Source organism: Crassostrea angulata, chromosome 7 (assembly GCF_025612915.1).
Source record: "Crassostrea angulata isolate pt1a10 chromosome 7, ASM2561291v2, whole genome shotgun sequence".
NCBI classification, from domain to species: Eukaryota; Metazoa; Mollusca; class Bivalvia; order Ostreida; family Ostreidae; genus Magallana; species Magallana angulata.
The window spans coordinates 1,693,219-1,716,449 of NC_069117.1; the positions used below are offsets into that span (position 1 = coordinate 1,693,219).

At 37.3% G+C, this 23,231-nt stretch overlaps 2 protein-coding genes across 3 annotated transcripts; one reads left to right on the plus strand and one right to left on the minus strand.

Annotated features, from left to right (window-relative positions):
• Window positions 1–1,241: 1,241 nt before the first annotated feature.
• LOC128191869 (proteasome assembly chaperone 4-like) lies at window positions 1,242–2,625 on the minus strand. The gene is made up of 3 exons (XM_052864208.1): window positions 2,428–2,625; window positions 1,992–2,064; window positions 1,242–1,695 (listed from the first exon to the last, which is right to left on the minus strand). Exons 1-3 carry the CDS (start codon window positions 2,587–2,589, stop codon window positions 1,565–1,567), a joined length of 366 nt encoding a protein of 121 aa, XP_052720168.1. The 5' UTR covers window positions 2,590–2,625; the 3' UTR covers window positions 1,242–1,564.
• Window positions 2,610–23,230, plus strand: LOC128191867 (helicase SKI2W-like). Of its 2 annotated transcripts, none has more exons than XM_052864203.1 (24): window positions 2,610–2,651; window positions 6,069–6,254; window positions 6,435–6,541; window positions 6,842–6,959; window positions 7,102–7,213; window positions 8,787–8,852; window positions 8,980–9,224; window positions 11,444–11,578; window positions 11,852–11,997; window positions 12,646–12,792; window positions 13,087–13,171; window positions 13,672–13,778; window positions 14,019–14,165; window positions 16,184–16,274; window positions 16,479–16,691; window positions 16,926–17,036; window positions 17,319–17,549; window positions 17,788–18,063; window positions 18,147–18,523; window positions 18,897–19,107; window positions 19,567–19,677; window positions 20,349–20,567; window positions 21,005–21,142; window positions 22,639–23,230. In XM_052864203.1, the coding sequence occupies exons 2-24, from the start codon at window positions 6,144–6,146 to the stop codon at window positions 22,837–22,839; spliced, it is 3,705 nt and encodes a 1,234-aa protein (XP_052720163.1). In that variant the 5' UTR covers window positions 2,610–2,651; window positions 6,069–6,143; the 3' UTR covers window positions 22,840–23,230. The 2 variants fall into 2 exon arrangements, with proteins under 2 accessions (XP_052720163.1, XP_052720162.1); XM_052864202.1 differs by lacking the exon at window positions 2,610–2,651 and adding an exon at window positions 5,034–5,063.
• The last annotated feature ends 1 nt before the right edge of the window (window position 23,231 follows it).

Sequence of the window (23,231 nt, forward strand, 5' to 3'; positions counted from 1 at the left end):
TTCTCTGACTTTATGACACGTACACATATATTAAAATATTAGTAAAGCATCTCAATTTTAAAATCAGTACCAAATTACCAATGTTTTGAATATATTTCCTATGCTTTTTAAAATATATCGATTTTTAAAAAAGAAAACGGGCAATTCCTTTTCAAACACGAGAGTACTACGTGTGTGTATCTTATGAAAAAAAGTGCTCCAGTAGCAACTTTTAGACAGGACTACTTTATACAATTTACTATAAATTTAAAAAATTATAATAATCTTTATTTAATCATTCATATAAGAAAATGAAGAAGAAAAAAATAATCCTTTGAGCGAACCGTCCCGAATGCTTATGAAGAAATCAAAAGAAAAACGGATATATATTACAATATTTACCATCATATATCGGTAAATGAAGTCTGTGGTCTATTAATGAAATACTCATATTCGTCCAACCCAATATTCATTCTAAAAGAGGGGATTAAATTAATATTAACAAGAATTAAAAGAAAACCCGATTTAAACTAAAAACGAACCAGTCCTCATTCAAAACAAATGTTTCTGTTGACAGTACGATATTTAAAAAAACAGTTTCGCGTTTATTCCCGAAAGCTACGCATTATTTTGAGAAGTATCGCATAATTCCGTATAAATCACATGTTTATTTGCAAAACATACACGTATATTCGTGAAAAATTCGCGAAAATTATGCATTTATTCGCGAAAGTTTCGTGCTGAATCAATATTAAGGTTTTTGTTTATCGAAATATTATTCACCGAAAATAAGCTCAATTAATTGGCTTTTCTTAACATAAACTACCTAGAACCAAAATAGTGGGACGCAAGTCACCATATTTATTACATTTACCTAACAAATATATAAAAACCAAGAATTTTGTCTGTCAAACAATCAGTGGTGCACTATATACTGCTTGTTTATAATGCTAGCAAACCATTCATGTTACGTACATGTAGCTATATAACCTATCTTTGCTCAATAAAGTTGCCAGCTTTCACTCCTGTATAATCACAGATCTACATGTTAGGGAAGTCCAATACAAGGTCCCGATGGACCATATTTTGTATTTCTAAAAATTTCTAACCTTTCACAAATCATGACTTAAATGTCGTTTTACCAATTTTCACACAAGTTTATGTCCATTTCATTAGCGTTTGAGACAAATCGCGTGTACATGAGCCTTTTACCAAAAAATGTTCATTCAGGCAAACACAACAAAATATAATAAACACACTGGATGAATTGATAGTTTATTCAACTTGAATATAGTGTTCATTTCTACAGTAGTATTTTAAATCACTGCTTTTATCTACGTCATACTTTCAATTATTTATAACAAACAGTACAAGTTAATCCACATTAACAGTATAAAAGTCAACATTAATAAGTAAAAACACATACATCCAATTCACACATACATACTGATACATGTATAGTGTGTGTTGTCTGATGCAGTTTGAAAATTGATTAAATCAAGGAAGGCAGTTAAAAAATAGTGTCACAGCGCTGGTAGACATCAGTGCATGGAATTCTAATCTAGTTCATTCACAGTTGGAGTTTTCAGCTTGGATCATAGAATTTTTCAGGAAAGTTCTGTAATTCCTGTCCGATGCGCTTCTCGATGAGGGGCAACATCAGCTGATTATAATCCACAGTCCCACTCACAAAAACCTGTCGTCCGGTCTTCTTTGCTGCATTACAAATCAAAAATTATTTCAAGATTCTCTTAATATGGTACACTTTAAAAAATGAATGGCATAGAATGTCTACATAACAGATAATAAATTTCCCAAGAAAAGTAAAAACTTTCATTCTGATTAAAATTAGATCTTAAATTCGCTCATGTAGCCGTAGGTAGCTACATTGTGTAGTAGTGATCTTTAATTGTGAGCAGATCCAAAATTCAGATTTCAATCAGCTTGAAAAACTTTTGTTCACTTATATTTATCTGTGAGATATCTCATTGTTCAAAGTACTTAATTAATACCTAGTCGCTGTGCTATAGTGAGACAGTGGGAGTCAGACGGACCAAGGAGAACTGATCCAGAGGGTACACTGCTCTGAAAACCAGAAAATAGCATATTTTATAACCGCTTTCAAAATGTACATCCCAACAAAATATAACAAATAGCTTCAAGTGCTTATAAAAAAGACTGAAGCAAGTATCTGGTAAAAGATCAAGTTGAAATCTATGTCATTCTTCTTAAGAAAAGAAACTGAAGTGCTAAAGATATATTAACAGGCGTAGTGAACACGATCAAATGAGGACTATGCTTGTCCAATTATCCAGTACTACCACAGATGCTCGTGTATTTTATAGTATAGCAACGGTCTCATAGTAAGAAAACAAAAAGTTCGTGACGAGCCCATGTGATGTTACCAAAAAGAATATATCGGTACCACAACAGCTAAAATTTACTTACAAATTTGGTTGGCATGGCTACTGTTACATTTCCCAGTTTATTAGAAGAACCTATCCACACATAAAAACTGTCTTTTAACTTCAATACTTGAAAATTCACAACAGTGTCCATAATTTTGTCAGAAAACACATGGTATTTTAACTGAGGTTCAATCATGGACATGGTGATAAACCGAAAGTAAACATTTGTATACCAAACCCGACCTAATTTAGACCGAAGAGAAAGTAAGTTAGCAATAGAATTATTTGGGGAACGTTTTGGTTGTTTAAATGTGCAACTAAATGTATGATTTCACAAATTACAATTAATTTAAGAAATGAGTAATAATTATACTCATCCAGACTTGCTAGAAACAAGTAACGAAGTAACTGTAGTCCGAATTTCCTTAAATGGTTAAAATGCATAGGGGGAATCGTCTGCTGCAGTAAAGTACACAATGTATCTTTAGCACAGCATTACAACATTTGTTGTACTAGAAAATGTTTAATGACCCTGCATTCTGTGTAATTGTTGTTCACCAGAATATAAGGACATGCTGAACTTAAAACATTGACATAGTCATATCCAGCAGTAGCTTCAACTATTTGGCATACTGTGTATACTCTCTTCTCATTATATCGCGTGTTCCGTTGTATCGCGGTATGTTCTAAAAAATAGGATTTCCATTTTTTTCCGCGATTTTCCACAAGGAGTTCATGCACAAACTTCAGGATGAGTGCAAAGAATGTTGTCAAATATATCGGCAAATAAATTTTTTCTCACAAATAAAAATTTTCCGGAGAGAAAGCAAGTTCAAAAGTCCACAATGTATCTGATGAAAAAAAAAATAAAATAAAATATAAAATAGAATGTATATTTCATTCCCTAACCAGTTTAATGACTTTCATGAAGAATCATATTTCATTTTTAAAAAATAAAAACTGTCCGTTATAACTGAACCAGGCTTCCAGATTCCCAATGCCGCGATACAATGGAACTCTCTACTTTTGAAGGTGTATAAGACTTGTGATTTAAAAATAGCACACAAAATAAACTACGTAAATTGGGAAATTGATGTTCCTCAGAAAAGTTAGTCTAATACAAGCTTTTTGAACAGCACTAATGACATGTGAAAATGATAAGTTGGTATATCTTTTTTTAGGGAAAAAATTAAGTACCGCGATATAATGAGACACCGGTATATAGCAGTGTCTGTGTAAGTTAATCTTGTTAACTATTGTGACTATTGTTAAGCAATTAATCCTGTGTGATAGTGTGTAATTAATACTGTCACACTTCTTTAGTCTATACCTATAGTCTGTCTCAATTAGATATTTATGCTGCACAAAATATTTGAACCATTTTTAATTATTTAAAAATACACATACCTTTGACAGAAGTGCAATTAAAATTGATGAAAGGGAAAATTCCCAAGATAACTTCATTCACATATTATCATTTTTCCCTCGTAAAAATTCACAGGAAAGAAAACAGATTTCGTACAGAGATTTATAATGGGGAATGTTGACATCTTTTCTCCATTCAGAAGTACTCAGGACACATTGTGCAATTTTTCAACGTTTAATCATCCGGGCGTCTTCATCTCCTTGGCAATGGAAAAACCCCCGTAGACTTTTTATTTTTAGCCATGTATTGATACCCGACAAGCTAGAAGGGGTGTTTCAAAGGGGAAATCTTGGGATTTTTTCATACTATTGAATGAACATCGTCTGAACCAAGAGGTATTTATAAATATCGAATAATTTAAGGAAATATGCGGCAAAAATATCATGCGACAGACTATAGTAGGTTAACCCTTTAGCTCAGTGGGTAGAGCACATATTGGTTTTAAACTGAAAGGGGGTTCGAGCAGAGTTTTGAAAATCCCCCTCTTCGTTTAAACTGTTTCTTTTGATTTTGGTGTATCATGGATTGTCTTTATTTTACTTTATTCCCCTTAAATGCTATAGTCTTTGCCATCAGACACATATCATGATCATGATGTGTTGAATGACAACGTACAGTATTTGGACTCTCTTATTCCGTCCAAAAAGTTCTTGGACACATATAATTTCATTCTAAATAAGGACACCATTTTCAGGAAGGTATTATGATATTTTAATATGGACTAAACTAATGTATTTTATAAAAATCAGAACAATGTACATTCTTACATTGAAGTTATCATTATATTGTATACATAATTGCCTGTGCAGGACGCACGGCGCAGTCTGACGTTGACCTATAATGACGTTTTCATAAAATATCCTTTGAAAATCCTCTGCTCATCTGAAAATGACTTTAAATAACATATGAAAATGACATACATGTAAAGTTACAATTGTTCGAAGATTATGATGTTAAAAAAATGAAAATATTCATATCTAAAAACTCAATTACCAAATTTTGACAATATTTACACTGGACCGTGTATACTTTCCACGATTAGTTCAATTTCATGGTGAGCATTCAAAACCAATCTCGTTTGATTTTATTACAAACAGTAGTCATACTGATTGTATACAAAACCTGTTTATTCACAAACTTTTTGGACAGCCTCTTATATGTATGCTAGTATAATACTAGATAGAATGTTCTATCTTTAAAATGACAGATGTCCTACGGATCAAGACCCGGTTTAACGTAGCCTGGTCACGGTAAGATTATTCTTTCTAGTATAATACAAGTTTACACAAACCAAATGCATAAACAGAAAAACAAGATTGAGGGAGTAATTTATTCAAACTAGCTTTAAAAAACGTAGATAATGATTTAGTTATGATATAACATTAATTGAAAAAAATTGAAATAAATGCTTCAGTTGCCTTAGAAATTCTCGTAAATACTTCAACAATCTTGGATGATAGATTAGGTGTGCTAATTAAATTTACACATCTATCTGACAACAGTTATCATATTGGTTGTAACGTAATTTAAAACAACATTTCTGTAAAGGTGTTTTATAGATTCTGAATTGTTGAGGCAAAAAAAACTATCTACAAGTTGCTTCCGAAACAATCCAAAAGATTCCAGTTACCTGTCAGATATCCCTTATAAATTGAAAATGGAAACGATTAAATTTTTTGCAGTCTATCACAATTAAATAATCTGATCTGATGGTAGGATAACTTTGAAACTGATTTTGATTTACAAATTGTATCATCACTAACTCCTGGTAATATCAAAGTTCTTATTGTACACCCAGTTGTTTTTGTTGTGGGTAATAGGTAGGCCTAAAAGGCTCAGTACTGCCATGCTCCTACTAAACCAGGTAGTGGGTTAACCATTCAGATCAGTCGGTAGAGAATTGGTTTTTAACTGGAGGGTCTCGAGTTTGAGCCTACTTGTGGCCATTCTTCATATTCTGTTACATATATTTAATTAAAAGTAAGAAATATTTGCTATTAATTATTCTGTTGTTACATCATGTTTACATATTACAACAATAGACATACACTTGAATCTTCTGGTATGTTTGTACACCAATGCATGCCAAAATGATTAACACAATTATCACATTTGTATCTACTGTTTGTTTTTATAAATGCAGAATCTGTCATATATGAAGATGTAAATTCATTTCCTGGTAGATAATACTCATAATTTTAGGAGAATTAACCACCTGTGTTGCCTCAATATGTTTTTGCTAATTGTCTTTCCAGAATAGGGAGGATAATTGAGTGTCCTTGCAGTGGGTCAGGGTCCATATCCTCTGTTAGTCCGCTCTAAATATAACCATGGACCTCAAGGGACTAGGAGTGGACTTTGATTTGGCTGAAGTTGGTTGTCAAGGAAAGTTTGTACCAGTTCCAAAAAGAAAGAACAATGAAGGTTTTCCCAGGAAAACAGTAAGTCTGACAGGCAGCCATAACTGTCACCCACATAGATATTAGCCATGTATCAATGGAACCATTAAGCATTAATCGGCAGCTCCTGGCATGTCTTTTTTGTTAATGCTCTTGTTGAACTGAATGTAGGTCTTTGCTTGCATTAATTAAATGGCTGACAATGATCTGGACTGATTGTAGCTCCCCGCGGGTCTGCCACCCATCCTGCCGTCCTGGGGGGAAGAGCTTGAGGACTATCTGACCTGTATAGAGCAGGTGCCCGTCCATGACCTCAACAGTGCACAAAGGTCAATGTAACATGAATCATTTCCTTAAACGATAATACTAGTTTATGTTACATTAAGATGGCCGTAGGCTTCACTGGTGATGATGATTTTAAGCATAGTTGTCAGGAATTGTGTACTGAATTTCTCACTCTATTTAAAATTTCATCAGTGAATATTAAAATGTTTTTCTGAGAAAATGTTAAAAATTTCTAGCAATTTGCAATTTTACATTGATTGCTGTAAATGTTTATGATAATGTAAAATATAAAAGACTGATAGTAATTAATGAAATAAAGGGGATAATGCATCAATTCTATTTAGATTCTGGCCAAGAGAACCACACCCGGAGAACCTGTATCATGCGGAAGTGTCTGGAGTTCAAACCACGATCCAGGTGGATAGAAACCCCACCACTGGGGAATTGCTAGGATACAAGGAGGTAGGGTTCTATTTATAATCTTAGACTGATGCTCCTGAGGAAAAATGGGTGAGATTGAAGATGTTGGTGATTTAAGGTTTCTTTGACAAACTTTCTACAAAGCTTTGGGGATGTTTTCTCAAAGAGTTATTTTGTTTTTAAGGAATATCTGGAGAGTACATCCGAGGGTAAAACTTCTCTATCCCTCAGGAGACCCCCGGGCCCTGCCGGTCAGGATGTCAGGGGGAGCAGTGCCAACTTCCCCTTTCTGCCTGGTGAGTCAAAGTCCAGATCTAACAGTACAGTTTAATCTTACAGGTCTATACTTAAGAGGACTCACTGGTCGTAGTCATTTTTAGACCATATTGATCTCCTTGAGAAGGAGAGCTCTATGTATGAATACCGTATAGAAAAATTCCCAAATTTGAAATTTAAAATATAAGGACTTTTTCTTTACTAAATAACAGTTAATAGTTAAAAGACATCATATTTAAAAATACAAGAGGCCCATGGGCCACATCGCTCACCTGATGAACAATAGGTATGATAAAATCACCTTAATGGAGTCATAATACAAACTATCTGGACAATGTACAATAATACATGTAGATCCTGTATAAATAAAATCCATTTTTCCCCTGGATATTCTTATGTTTATAATCATTAGTCCCTTTTCTAACAGGATGATTTTATAGTCATATCATATGTTGAGTATTGCAGTTCTCAAAAAGATCCTTAACAATAGTTTATTTATGGGATATAAACCTACATCAAACTCTGAACCTTCTTGTTAGGCCGAAGAATTGTCCTGGAGCCAAAGTCTTAACAGTTATAAAGAATCATCTGGCTGATTAGTTTCTGAGAAGATTTACCCTATATATTCATTTGTTAAACTTTGACCCCCCATTGTGGCCCCACCCTATCCCTGGGGATCATGATTTTCACAACTTTGTATCTACACTACCTGAGGATGCTTCCGCACAAGTTTCAGCTTTGCTGGGTGATTAGTTTCTGAGAAGAAGATTTTTAAAGATTTACTCTATATATTCATATGTTAAACTTCGACCCCCAATTGTGGCCACACACTACCCTCGGGGGTCATGATTTTCACAACTTTGAATTAACACTACCTGAGGATGCTTCCACACAAGTTTCAGCTTTGCTGGCTGATTAGTTTCTGAGAAGAAGCTTTTTAAAGATTTACTCTATATATTCCTATGTAAAACTTCGATCCCCCATTGTGGCCCCACCCTACCCGCGGGGGTCATGATTTTCACAACTTTGTATCTACACTACCTGAGGATGCTTTCACACAAGTTTCAGCTTTGCTGGGTGATTAGTTTCTGAGAAGAAGGTTATTAAAGATTTACTCTATATATTCCTATGTTAAACTTCGACCCCCCCATTGTGGCCCCACCCTACCCCCGGGGGTCACGATTTTCACAATTTTGTATCTACACTACCTGAGGATGCTTTCACACAAGTTTCAGCTTTCCTGGTTTTATGGTTCATAAGAAGAAGATTTTTGAAAATTTTTCGAAAATTTTCATAAATTCCTAATTATCTCCCTTTGCAAAAGGGCGTGATCCTTAATTTTCACAACTTTGAATCCCCTTAGGCTAAGGATGCTTTCTGCCAAGTTTGGTTGAAATTGGCCCAGTGGTTCTTAAGAAGATGTTGAAAATGTGAAAAGTTTACAGACGGATGGACAGACGGACGACAAACAAAATGTGATCAGAATAGCTCACTTGAGCTTTCAGCTCAGGTGAGCTAATAAGGAAGATCTGATGGCTAATTAGTTGACCACCCAATCTCCTTAACATAAAAAAAAATCTTGATATTTGACAGGTGGTATGGAAGAAGTAGAGACCATGCTCTCTGAAGACAAGACAGAATTTTTGGATTTTGAAAAAGGTGATTCCAACTTATATAGTACAATGTATATGAATTTCAGCAATAATAGCAGATTTTCAGTTTGTATTATATTTTACCTTAGAATCAGTTTGTTATTCAGCTTCAATGTTTTCCCTCCTTTTGACAGATTTGTTATCAGTGGCACCAGGTATGATGAAGGGTATGACCTTTAATGACCTTGACATTGCACCCAAACAGAAGGAACCCACTTTGTTGAATCTAGCCGACCTGATGTCTGCTGCTGATCTTGATGAATTTAACCTTGGAGATGATGAGGACGAAGGGGAATCCAAGAATGAAGACCATGATCAAGGTCATATCCTCAGTGAGGTCAAACTGGAAAAAAGTGAAAGTCTGGAAAACCTTGTAAAGGTAAGACCAGTAGGACCAACAGACCAAGGTTATGCTTCATACATAAACCAGTACAGTGTGTTGTGTAGTATGCAGTAGACCAAGGTTATGCTTCATACATAAACCAGTACAGTGTGTTGTGTAGTATGCAGTAGACCAAGGTTATGCTTCATACATAAACCAGTACAGTGTGTTGTATAGTATGCAGTAGACCAAGGTTATGCTTCATACATAAACCAGTACAGTGTGTTGTGTAGTATGCAGTAGACCAAGGTTATGCTTCATACATAAACCAGTGCAGTGTGTTGTGTAGTATGCAGTAGACCAAGGTTATGCTTCATACATAAACCAGTGCAGTGTGTTGTGTAGTATGCAGTAGACCAAGGTTATGCTTCATACATAAACCAGTGCAGTGTGTTGTGTAGTATGCAGTAGACCAAGGTTATGCTTCATACATAAACCAGTACAGTGTGTTGTGTAGTATGCAGTAGACCAAGGTTATGCTTCATACATGTACATAAACCAGTACAGTGTGTTGTGAAGTATGCAGTAGACCAAGGTTATGCTTCATACATGTACATAAACCAGTACAGTGTGTTGTGTAGTATGCAGTAGACCAAGGTTATGCTTCATACATAAACCAGTACAGTGTGTTGTGTAGTATGCAGTAGACCAAGGTTATGCTTCATACATAAACCAGTACAGTGTGTTGTGTAGTATGCAGTAGACCAAGGTTATGCTTCACACATAAACCAGTACAGTGTGTTGTGTAGTATGCAGTAGACCAAGGTTATGCTTCATACATAAACCAGTGCAGTGTGTTGTGTAGTATGCAGTAGACCAAGGTTATGCTTCATACATGTACATAAACCAGTACAGTGTGTTGTGAAGTATGCAGTAGACCAAGGTTATGCTTCATACATGTACATAAACCAGTACAGTGTGTTGTGTAGTATGCAGTAGACCAAGGTTATGCTTCATACATGTACATAAACCAGTACAGTGTGTTGTGTAGTATGCAGTAGACCAAGGTTATGCTTCATACATAAACCAGTGCAGTGTGTTGTGTAGTATGCAGTAGACCAAGGTTATGCTTCATACATAAACCAGTACAGTGTGTTGTGTAGTATGCAGTAGACCAAGGTTATGCTTCATACATAAACCAGTACAGTGTGTTGTGTAGTATGCAGTAGACCAAGGTTATGCTTCATACATAAACCAGTACAGTGTGTTGTGTAGTATGCAGTAGACCAAGGTTATGCTTCATACATAAACCAGTGCAGTGTGTTGTGTAGTATGCAGTAGACCAAGGTTATGCTTCATACATAAACCAGTGCAGTGTGTTGTGTAGTATGCAGTAGACCAAGGTTATGCTTCATACATAAACCAGTGCAGTGTGTTGTGTAGTATGCAGTAGACCAAGGTTATGCTTCATACATAAACCAGTGCAGTGTGTTGTGTAGTATGCAGTAGACCAAGGTTATGCTTCATACATAAACCAGTACAGTGTGTTGTGTAGTATGCAGTAGACCAAGGTCATGCTTCATACATAAACCAGTACAATGTGTTGTGTAGTATGCAGTAGACCAAGGTCATGCTTCATACATAAACCAGTACAGTGTGTTGTGTAGTATGCAGTAGACCAAGGTCATGCTTCATACATAAACCAGTACAGTGTGTTGTGTAGTATGCAGTAGACCAAGGTCATGCTTCATACATAAACCAGTACAGTGTGTTGTGTAGTATGCAGTAGACCAAGGTTATGCTTCATACATAAACCAGTACAGTGTGTTGTGTAGTATGCAGTAGACCAAGGTTATGCTTCATACATAAACCAGTACAGTGTGTTGTGTAGTATGCAGTAGACCAAGGTCATGCTTCATACATAAACCAGTACAGTGTGTTGTGTAGTATGCAGTAGACCAAGGTCATGCTTCATACATAAACCAGTACAGTGTGTTGTGTAGTATGCAGTAGACCAAGGTCATGCTTCATACATAAACCAGTGCAGTGTGTTGTGTAGTATGCAGTAGACCAAGGTTATGCTTCATACATAAACCAGTACAGTGTGTTGTGTAGTATGCAGTAGACCAAGGTTATGCTTCATACATAAACCAGTACAGTGTGTTGTATAGTATGCAGTAGACCAAGGTTATGCTTCATACATAAACCAGTACAGTGTGTTGTGTAGTATGCAGTATTAAAGATGCTTATTGACCATGTTTATTTTGTTACTTTAGATTGATGAAGACAGGGAGACTGAGCGAGGGGTGAGGGTGGGGGGTGAGGGGAGGCAGGAGGAGTGGGCTGTCAAGGTGGATGTGGACCACCCTGTGGCAGACTTCCACCAGAGGATCCCAGACATGGCCTACAAGGTGACATAGACTTACTGAACTAGACCAATCACAGCTTAACTGTGCAATTTATGTACTCTTGAACTTTTAGATATTTAAAAATTAAATTGATACAACTGGCTCTAATTTTCAGAATCAAAATGAGTGATTGGAAACATTTACCGGTACTCATATATTTTTAATGAAGTCTAAAAACAAGACACATTTACTCATTAATATAAATGCTAATATTCATTCAATGTTTGCTGTTGTATCATTCAGTTAATTTCATTCAATTAATATTCCCATTTGTAGTGGGAGTTTGAGTTGGACGTGTTCCAGAAGCAAGCCATCCTTCACCTGGAAAACCACGAGAGTGTGTTTGTTGCGGCCCACACCTCTGCTGGAAAAACTGTGGTAGCCGAGTACGCCATTGCCCTCTCCATGAAGCACATGACCAGGTGAGTACGCCATTGCCCTCTCCATGAAGCACATGACCAGGTGAGTACGCCATAAGCCTCTCTATGAAGCTCAATACCAGGTGAGTATGCCATTGCCCTCTCCATGAAGCACATGACCAGGTGAGTACGCCATAAGCCTCTCTACAAAGCACATGACCAGGTGAGTACGCCATAGGCCTCTCTATGAAGCATATGATCAGGTGAGTATGCCATACCTCTCTCTACAAAGCACATGACCAGTTGAGTATGCCATTGCCCTCTCTATGAATCACATGACCAGGTGAGTACGCCATAGCCTACTCTATGAAGCACCTGACTAGGTGTGTATGCCATAGCTCTATCTTAATGAAGCACATATTGCAAGTCATTATACATTTGCATAGTTCATCTTAGAATTGCATGAACAGTAATTGTACATGATTGTGTATGTTTGTGTTTTAAAAATGTGGGATTGTTTTTTTCTGTCCTACCCCCCTCTCAGGAACAAACTGCATTAAAATACAATTTTTTGTCTCAGGGTTTTCAGAAGTGGTCAAGGAGAGTATTTTACACTTATGCTTGTTCTAGAATGGGGTACATACACATTGTAAACACTTTTGTCTGTTTAGGAATGGTGTACACATTGTAAATACTTTTATCTGTTTTAAGGACAGTGTACACGTCCCCTATCAAGGCTCTGTCCAATCAGAAATACAGAGAATTCAAGCAGACTTTTGGAGAGGTGGGACTAATTACAGGAGATGTCCAGATTAACCAGACCGCATCCTGTCTCATCATGACCACAGAAATTCTCAGGTACTATCAAACTGGATTTTGTGCAAATGAGCATGTACAGTTTTGTATAATTAGACGACCTAGTACACGTTTTCTTGAGTATATTTCAGTTTCTGTACATACAGTGTATGTAATGAATTTGTCTGAAGAACTAGATTACTGATTGAATTTATTTTATTCAGACAAATAACCTTGTAACCTTATTTGTATGAATAATCTGCTATTTAGGAAAGTATGTATCTTTAGGTTAAGAATATTTTTGTTGTGAACACAGCTTGTTGTTTTATGTGTGGAGATGTTTGCTTTCTTTTTTAGGTCAATGCTGTACAATGGATCGGATGTTATAAGAGATCTAGAGTGGGTGATCTTTGATGAGGTCCATTACATTAATGATGCAGAGGTAATCACTCTCAAACACGAAGTCAAACAATAATCAAAACTATAAACAAACAAAATAATAGCCATGTCAATGATCCCCTCCAGCTTAAAAGGTGAAGTATTCTCCCTCGTGTCCCTTTCAATAGTTTTCCAACCTTACTTACTGAAGATAAACTGTTACTTACTTGAATATCTAATTGCGCAATTTCTGACTATTATTGTTTACTGTCAATTTTGACTCTTGTTGGGATGTTATCATTAAATTTTGCTGTTTACTATTATCATTTACTCTTTTTGTTTACTGTTGTATTTTGCAGTTGTTTACTAGGATTGTTGTTTATTGTTATATTTACTGTTGTTGTTTATTTGTTGTTTACTTTTATTGGTGACTGTTGTTGTCAATTGTAAAAGTTGTTGTTTACTGCTGTTGTTTACTGTTGTTGTTTACTGTTATTGTTTACTGTTATTGTTTACTGTTATTTGTTTACTGTTATTGTTTACTGTTATTGCTCACTGTTACAGAGAGGTGTGGTGTGGGAGGAGGTACTCATCATGTTACCGCAGCACGTCAATATTATCCTTCTGAGTGCGACTGTACCCAACACACTCGAGTTTGCAGACTGGATTGGGTAAACACTCAACATATCACCACATATGTTACAGTTTGTAATAATAAATAGTTATATAAGTTAGCATAGCATAGATTTTATTTGGTGCATATCAGGATGTACCATATGCATGACATTTAGCCATGTATTTGATTTAGCAGTAGCTTTCTGCCAAAATGGCTACAAAGAATAAACAGCCAAGAAAAACACCTTAACAGCATATTACTCCTACAAGATTTATGATTGGCTGCTGGTTTTTAGGCGGACTAAGAAGAAGAAGATCTTTGTGATCTCCACCCTGAAGCGGCCCATTCCTCTGGAGCACCACTTGTACACCGGCACCACCGGCAAGACCAGCAATGAACTGTTCCTCATCGTGGACGGCAAGAAAAACTTCCTCACCAGTGGGTAAGATCTCAGTACTTGGTTATGATACTGAAAAAAGTGGCCATAAACACAAAATCAATGAACAAATTGTGGACAAGAAAAACTTCCTCACAAGTGGGTAAGACATAGGGTAACTTAAGAAGGTCAGACCTACCTGTATGTCTGATAGTAACACACATTCTTGTTGACCAAACAATATATGGGCAACATAGGAATTACTAGTATCAGGATTCAGTGTACCTAATTTTATATGAGTGATAACTATTAAGAAAAAGAGTCTAACAACTTCATCGATGTTAAATGGTTAATTTCCCTAGGATAATTCATTAATGTACATGTACCTGCAAACAAAAGATTTATTTTATAGTCTTTCCTTATAAAACTATGATGGTACAATAAAATGGTGATAATTGTTCAACAAGGGTTAGAAAGTCAAGTGGTTAGGACATATAAGCATGAAGGAATTACTCAGAGCTGTCCTGTAAGCAAGAAGGAATTACTCAGAGCTGTCCTGTAAGCATGAAGGAATTACTCAGAGCTGTCCTGTAAGCATGAAGGAATTACTCAGAGCTGTCCTGTAAGCATGAAGGAATTACTCAGAGCTGTCCTGTAAGCATGAAGGAATTACTCAGAGCTGTCCTGTAAGCATGAAGGAATTACTCAGAGCTGTCCTGTAGGCATGAAGGAATTACTCAGAGCTGTCCTGTAGGCATGAAGGAATTACTCAGAGCTGTCCTGTAAGCATGAAGGAATTACTCAGAGCTGTCCTGTAATCATGAAGGAATTACTCAGAGCTGTCCTGTATGCATGAAGGAATTACTCAGAGCTGTCCTGTAAGCATGAAGGAATTACTCAGAGCTGTCCTGTAAGCATGAAGGAATTACTCAGAGCTGTCCTGTAAGCATGAAGGAATTACTCAGAGCTGTCCTGTAGGCATGAAGGAATTACTCAGAGCTGTCCTGTAGGCATGAAGGAATTACTCAGAGCTGTCCTGTAGGCATGAAGGAATTACTCAGAGCTGTCCTGTAGGCATGAAGGAATTACTCAGAGCTGTCCTGTAGGCATGAAGGAATTACTCAGAGCTGTCCTGTAAGCATGAAGGAATTACTCAGAGCTGTCCTGTAAGCATGAAGGAATTACTCAGAGCTGTCCTGTAAGCATGAAGGAATTACTCAGAGCTGTCCTGTAAGCATGAAGGAATTACTCAGAGCTGTCCTGTAAGCATGAAGGAATTACTCAGAGCGGTCCTGAAGGAATTACTCAGAGCTGTCCTGAAGGAATTACTCAGAGCTGTCCTGAAGGAATTACTCAGAGCTGTCCTGAAGGAATTACTCAGAGCTGTCCTGAAGGAATTACTCAGAGCTGTCCTGTAAGCATGAAGGAATTACTCAGAGCTGTCCTGTAAGCATGAAGGAATTACTCAGAGCTGTCCTGTAGGCATGAAGGAATTACTCAGAGCTGTCCTGTAAGCATGAAGGAATTACTCAGAGCTGTCCTGTAAGCATGAAGGAATTACTCAGAGCTGTCCTGTAAGCATGAAGGAATTACTCAGAGCTGTCCTGTAAGCATGAAGGAATTACTCAGAGCTGTCCTGTAAGCATGAAGGAATTACTCAGAGCGGTCCTGAAGGAATTACTCAGAGCTGTCCTGAAGGAATTACTCAGAGCTGTCCTGAAGGAATTACTCAGAGCTGTCCTGAAGGAATTACTCAGAGCTGTCCTGAAGGAATTACTCAGAGCTGTCCTGAAGGAATTACTCAGAGCTGTCCTGAAGGAATTACTCAGAGCTGTCCTGAAGGAATTACTCAGAGCTGTCCTGAAGGAATTACTCAGAGCTGTCCTGAAGGAATTACTCAGAGCTGTCCTCAAAAATTTCTGCTTGTCTTCTTTAAAAATTTATAGTATCAACACATCCAGTGAGTTACATGTATGGACAATCTGTTGCTTAGAAAAAATTATTTACAAATATTTTGATCTACCTGTATTTGTTAAGGATGAAACTGACATTAACTAATATATTGTCTTCATATATTTTTAAAGATACAATAAGGCACTGGAGGCAAAGAAAGAAAAAAGCAAGTCTTCACAAGGGTTTGGACCCAAAGGAACAAGGGGAGGTCACCCGAATAAGGTAATAATCAATAAAAGAAAGTAAAGTAAATGTGATCAATGCATTCTTCAGGACAATTGATAAACAAGAATAATAAATGAGAAAGAAAGCATCCATTAGTTAGCTTCATTCATAAACATGAGGCTCAATGTATAATTTATATTCATACATGTATTCAAGTCTAGATGTATTCATGCTCTTGAATGCTTGATATCAACATTTCAGGACAAGAATATCTGGATATCGGTGATTGACATGCTCAAAAAGAAGGATAAACTACCGGCTGTGGCGTTCACATTTTCTAAGAAGAAGATTGATGAGAATGCTCAGAACTTGCTGAGTAAGGACCTGACGACGGCCAGCGAGAAGAGCGAGATTCACATCTTCTTCCACAGCGCTATAAAGAAGCTGAAGCCGCCCGACCAAAAGCTACCACAGGTCATTCTGATTCCATCTAGCTCATGTTTTATTTTGATCCAATCTTACCTTATGTTTTTTCTATGTGAGATTCCGTATTGAAAATCATTGTAAAAAAATAAATACTCATGCACACAGTGTACTTGGTTGACGTAAAATAATGATCAGAATTTAATAATCTTACCTGTCACCAATGATTTTTATTGTTTTGCCAGATGTGCATGTATGTGATCTTTGTCTGATTCCTGTTCTCAGGTTCTACAAATGGAGTCCCTCCTGAAGAATGGTATAGGAGTGCACCACAGTGGAATACTGCCCATCCTTAAGGAAGTGGTGGAGATGCTGTTCCAGAGAGCTCTAGTCAAAGTAAGACTCCTTCCTACGCTAGACCCCTGGGCAATAACACGTAGGTAGACTCACTTTTGATCTAACTTTGAAAAAAACCCACTATTATGGAAAAGTGATAATGAGATTAAAAGTGAGATTTAAGTTTTATTGCCCTGGGCAGTTTCTTCTCCAATGACCAGCTACTCTTGTGTTATAGCTTTATTGTTTTGACTTTAGTGTAAACTATTATCAGAGGAGCAGAAAATATGGTAGGTAACTTTCTTTATTTCAAATATGAAACCTTTTTTAATAACTTTTTAGATTCTCTTTTCCACTGAGACGTTTGCGATGGGAGTTAACATGCCGGCCCGTACTGTGGTGTTTGACAGCATCAGAAAAAACGACGGGACATGTTTCCGGGACCTGCTGCCCGGGGAGTACATCCAGATGGCAGGTCGGGCCGGGCGGCGAGGGCTGGACACCACCGGCACAGTCATCATCCTGTGTAAGGGCGACGTACCGGAGATGTCCGACCTACACAAAATGATGCTGGTGGGTCACTCTCTCTCTGTCTTTTATCTCTCACTAAGATAGTTAAACTCTAGATATAAGGTAAACTTTTTACCTGTTATTTCCTTTCAGTTGTGTTTTGTATTTGTATATCAATTTTTTCTTTCACTTATATCTCTCAATTTTTTCTTTTGTTATATCCCTATGTTTTTTACTTTTACTCACATCTCATACAGTGAGATGTGCATGCCTCTGTAGGGGATGTTGCTTTATATTGTAGGGGAAGCCCACCAAGTTGGAGTCACAGTTCCGGCTGACTTACTCCATGATCCTGAATCTGCTGCGCGTGGAACAGCTGAGGGTGGAGGACATGATGAAGCGGAGTTTCTCCGAGTTCCACCACCAGAAGGATGTCAGCAAACACAAGGTCACCATCGACCAGCTCCACAAACAGATCGCGCAGATCCGTCCAATAGAGTGCTACCTCTGCTCTGTGGACCTGGAGAAGTACCATGAGAGCTGTAGAGATTACCAGTGCCTAAGGAGGAAATTACAGGTAGGCAGAACAACTGTTGAGTGGTTGAATGATAGGGAGGGAGTTGGTCAATCAAACATTGGACGTTTTTTTCTCTTCCTTAGGAGGTAGTGTTGTCTCATCCTGCAGCCATAAAAGCCCTAACAGCAGGAAGAGTCATTGTCATTAGCAATAGTTTCCATAGCAACCAACTGGGGATCATTTTGAACTCTACAATGGCAGCTAACAATGAGCGGGTTTTCACTTGTCTTGTATTGTGTGATAAAAATAAATCTGTGAAATCACAAACAGAGAAAGTGCCAGGCAGTGAGGAGGTCACTCCTGTCACAAATACAGACCTCTTTTTGCCTGAGGCCCCGTGTGGCCATGACCTTGTACAGGTCAAGGCCAAGGACATCAGTATGGTGACAGTGAAGAGTATACGTGTGGAGGCCAACAAAATAATGGACGACATCAAGAAACGACAGATGCCCAGATTCAAGTAGGATGACAATAATAGTTAGCTTCATTCATAAACATGAATAATAATAATTATTCAAATAATCACATTCATTCAACAAATATTATTGTGCCTTTTAAAACTTCTCATTTTCCACATCTTTAAGATCACACAAAGTCATTGTGCTTTAATATTAATTTTAAGGTACCGGTAAGTCTTTTTGGTTACAAACTTCACAGCTCATATTGTCCAACACATGTTAATATACATGTACAAGATACATGTATTAAATTAAATCTAATGTGTTTTCATGATTTTTATTCACAAATAAATTGTATTCATATTATTGATGTATGTAATACATGTACGGTATATTTATTTTAACACATTATACCTGGGTATATTTCTTACAAAGAGATGACCCTCCTGGTAAATCTGTCACAACTGCTACCCAGGAATTGCTACGCATGGTTGAATCCAACATCCACGGTCTGGCGGGGCTGGACCCGGTCAAGGACCTTCACCTTCGTGACATTGACCTTGTGGAGCAGTTCAGGTCTCTACAACTGATAGAGGACAGCTTTAGGGGCTACCAGTGTATCAACTGCCCACACTTCACTGAACATGTAATTATACAAACAACTCAGCTGTGTGTTAATATCCTGCTATTTGTGACTTTGATGAATACTAACACAAACACATACTGTTAGTTAAAAGGTTTGTTACTGACAGTCTCTTAAAAAATATTGGGTTCATCATAGATGGCTAGGATCAGTCTCACCAGTCTCACCATTTATGAGAGATTGGTAAAACAAATATTTTTTGTAGAGAATATAACAAGTGTCACAGTAATATGTGATTCATTTCCTCATACTGGATACATTAGTGACATACCAGGTAATGGCTATATTGTCGGAGATAAATTCTGAGCTGCTGGACAATGAAACATAGCTGACAGTCACACGTCATGTTTATAGAGTGCAGCATTTCATATAAGGAGAATTAAATATCACTATATGATTGCTTTATCCATATCTTAATATTTTGAAATTGTCCTTGAAATAAGTTAAACTTACATGCTTTAGTTTAGAGAACATGACAGAAATGTGAAACTGAAGGAGGAGTACAAGCACTTGAAGTTCTTGTTGTCAGACGAAAGTCTGATGCTCCTGCCGGAGTATGAACAGCGGGTCCAGGTAAGGCTGTTAGGCTCTGTTATATCATACTTTACCTGTCTTCTGTCTCAAAGCCCTGTTTGATATGAGGTCTTTCTTTAAAAGCATCAGTTACCTTTTCAGCATCTCACCTCTATTCTGTCATTATTTAATCAAATAAATGGAATATTTTTCTTGTGAGTTATTGTCATAGAGCCATAGCCCCTAGGGTAAAGTTAATGTCTGTTGCTTCCTTGTACAAAATCAACTCACTGGTCATCTTATGTCCCAGCGTTGCAAAGTTACAGTAAAACACGGTTATGGCAAACATTCTTATAATGAATTGACGCTTACAGATAGTGATTTTCATTCCACGAGACTTTATTACATGTTGTGAACTTGACGGATATAACGAATCACACTTATAACAGAGTAAAATCGCCCGTCCCTGGCACTTTGTTATAAGCGTGTTTTACTGTATTTCATTTCCCCTTATGTAATGTCACAGTTATGTAACAGGATCGTTGATGCATTACCATTCTCTATCTGGTCAGTGAACAGTGATGTTCACCCTATGCTGCAAAGAATGGAATCCTGAATTATATCATCATAATTATGTTTATAGGGATGCACCATTAAATCATACATGCACACTTCACAAATTATTCTTCATTAATATTCATTTATCAACAAAGATTATTCTTATAATTTAGGTTTTGAAGCACCTGAATTACATAGATGAGAACAATGCTGTGCAGTTGAAGGGTCGAGTTGCCTGTGAGATAAGCAACCACGAGATCATGATCACGGAGCTGGTGTTTGAGAACATCCTGACCAAGCTCCACCCCACTGAAATCGCGGCCCTTCTCTCCTGTGTTGTGTTTGAACAGAAGAATTGTAGCGAGCCCAAACTTGCTCCAGAACTTGTCAAGGTAAGACTGGCAACCATTGAATGTGTGTAAACAACCTTAAAAAATGGCCTTCTAACTCTGACTCAAGACTTTCTAATTGACCAGTTTAACATAAATCATTTTTTTTTTTCGTTTAAACATAAATTCATTAGTAATAAACCTCTCTACTTGGAGTAGATATATTAAAGTATGATTGCAGCATACTGTGGAATCATTAGATTTCGTGGTGGCTCAATTTTCGTGGAATTCGTGGTTACCTCTCATCCATGAAATAACATCCTCCACGAATTGATAAATTAGGGCAATAAAGTCATATTTCCTTTTGTAGATTTATAAGAATACACGAAATTACGCCCCCACAAACCTATAAAATTTAAGCAGTTCACAAAAATTGGCCCCCACGAAATTTAATGATTCTACAGTATATCTTAATGTTTGATTCCATAATTTTAATGCAGGGAAAAGACTCCATACTGTTCATTGCTCAGAAGATCACTGCCCACCAGCGGCGATGTGGAATGAACCTAGTTGGAGACTACGAGGACGAGTTTAAGTTTGGCCTAATGGAGGTTGTGTTTGAATGGGCTCGGGGTCTGGTAAGTGTTAACTGATGAAAGATGTGTTAGAATAGTCATGTGGTCTGGTAAATGTTAACTGATGGAGGTTGTGTTTGAATAGGCCCCTGGTCTGGTGTTAACTGATAGAAGTTAAGTTTGAAAGGGCTAAGTGATGGAGGTTATATTAAATGGGCTCATGGTCTGGTGTTAACTGATAGAGGTTATGTTTGAATGGGCTCCTGGTCTGGTGTTAACTGATAGAGGTTATGTTTGAATGGGCTCCTGGTCTGGTGTTAATGAGGATGTGCGGCCATCTTGTACATTTGAAGATAAGAATGTAAATATTTCTTGAACTGGCTTGTTTCTGCCCGAAACTGGCCAAAATGTTGCCAAAAATAATAAGCAATAAATACGAAATCCTACATGTCATTTTGTTTGAAAGTAAACAGACAAGAGCAGGAAAATGCCTTTTTAATCACTCGAAAAAGCTGTCAAACTGCGCAGCTACAGACTTATTTTGAAGATTAAAAAATTTGAAAAAAATATGAATGCTGATGGTATGGTAAGTGTTAACTGATGGAGGTTGTGTTTGAATGGGTTCGTGGACTGGTATGTGTTAACTGATGGAGGTTGTGTTTGAATGGGTTCGTGGACTGGTATGTGTTAACTGATGGAGGTTGTGTTTGAATGGGTTCGTGGACTGGTATGTGTTAACTGATGGAGGTTGTGTTTGAATGGGCTCGTGGACTGGTATGTGTTAACTGATGGAGGTTGTGTTTGAATGGGCTCGTGGACTGGTATGTGTTAACTGATGGAGGTTGTGTTTGAATAGGCTCGTGGACTGGTATGTGTTAACTGATGGAGGTTGTGTTTGAATAGGCTCGTGGACTGGTATGTGTTAACTGATGGAGGTTGTGTTTGAATAGGCTCGTGGACTGGTATGTGTTAACTGATGGAGGTTGTGTTTGAATAGGCTCGTGGACTGGTATGTGTTAACTGATGGAGGTTGTGTTTGAATAGGCTCGTGGACTGGTATGTGTTAACTGATGGAGGTTGTGTTTGAATGGGTTCGTGGACTGGTATGTGTTAACTGATGGAGGTTGTGTTTGAATAGGCTCGTGGACTGGTATGTGTTAACTGATGGAGGTTGTGTTTGAATAGGCTCGTGGACTGGTATGTGTTAACTGATGGAGGTTGTGTTTGAATAGGCTCGTGGACTGGTATGTGTTAACTGATGGAGGTTGTGTTTGAATGGGCTCGTGGACTGGTATGTGTTAACTGATGGAGGTTGTTTAAATATATTGGGATACTTTGTACTGCATTTCTTCAGAGATTTAAACTTTGTAATGGGATTCACTGAGATTGAATGCAATACATAATATGTCAATAAACAAACCAGTGTGATTATGTTTACAGCTTTTCGATTTTTGATGTTCTTGCTTTTGTTTACTTTTTACCGGGTCTAATATTATAAAATGACAACCTGCTATTTGAACAAATAAGACATCTCAGAATCTCATTGTTGTCTGTTGCAGCCCTTTGCCGAGATCACGGGTTTGACTGATGTACAGGAGGGAATCATAGTGAGATGTATTCAGAGATTGCACGAGACGTTGCGAGATGTCAGGAATGCGGCTCGTATCATAGGCGACCCTGTCCTGTATCGTAAGATGGAAGAGGCCTCACAGATGATCAAACGAGACATTGTATTTGCAGCATCGCTCTACACGCAATAAACATTGACATTGCTTTGCAATTTTTATCTTTTGTGTCCTTTTTTTTCACTAAAAGTGGAATATGTGCATTTACCGGTAGGTGTCATCATCAGTCTGTTCATCGGTTACTGGTAGTGCGATTTCACCTAATGCTGCGTTAAAGACAAATGTGTTTATGATTTTTCAAAGGCTGCCTATTTAGAATGCATTCAGCATTATAAAAAAAATTTCAAATTACAATTGACTGTACAAAACTTTTGTAAAACAAATCCCTTTCCACTTCATTTTAAAACAAAGAATATTCAATGTGAATACAAAGAATCTGTTGTAGAAAGAAAGAAGCACTCTATTTTCATAATATGATCAACATGTCTTGGATGACTCAAATAGATTATTAAAAATAAAGAAGAGAT

Coding starts and splice junctions, on each gene's coding strand:
- LOC128191869 (XM_052864208.1), bottom strand. CDS start 2,589: ATGTCCATGATTGAACCTCAGTTAAAATACCATGTGTTTTCTGACAAA. Junction 2,065..2,427: donor TAGCCATGCCAACCAAATTT/GTAAGTAAATTT, acceptor TCTGGTTTTCAG/AGCAGTGTACCCTCTGGATC. Junction 1,696..1,991: donor CACTATAGCACAGCGACTAG/GTATTAATTAAG, acceptor TTTGTAATGCAG/CAAAGAAGACCGGACGACAG.
- LOC128191867 (XM_052864203.1), top strand. CDS start 6,144: ATGGACCTCAAGGGACTAGGAGTGGACTTTGATTTGGCTGAAGTTGGT. Junction 13,172..13,671: donor ATTACATTAATGATGCAGAG/GTAATCACTCTC, acceptor TCACTGTTACAG/AGAGGTGTGGTGTGGGAGGA. Junction 21,143..22,638: donor TTGAATGGGCTCGGGGTCTG/GTAAGTGTTAAC, acceptor TGTCTGTTGCAG/CCCTTTGCCGAGATCACGGG.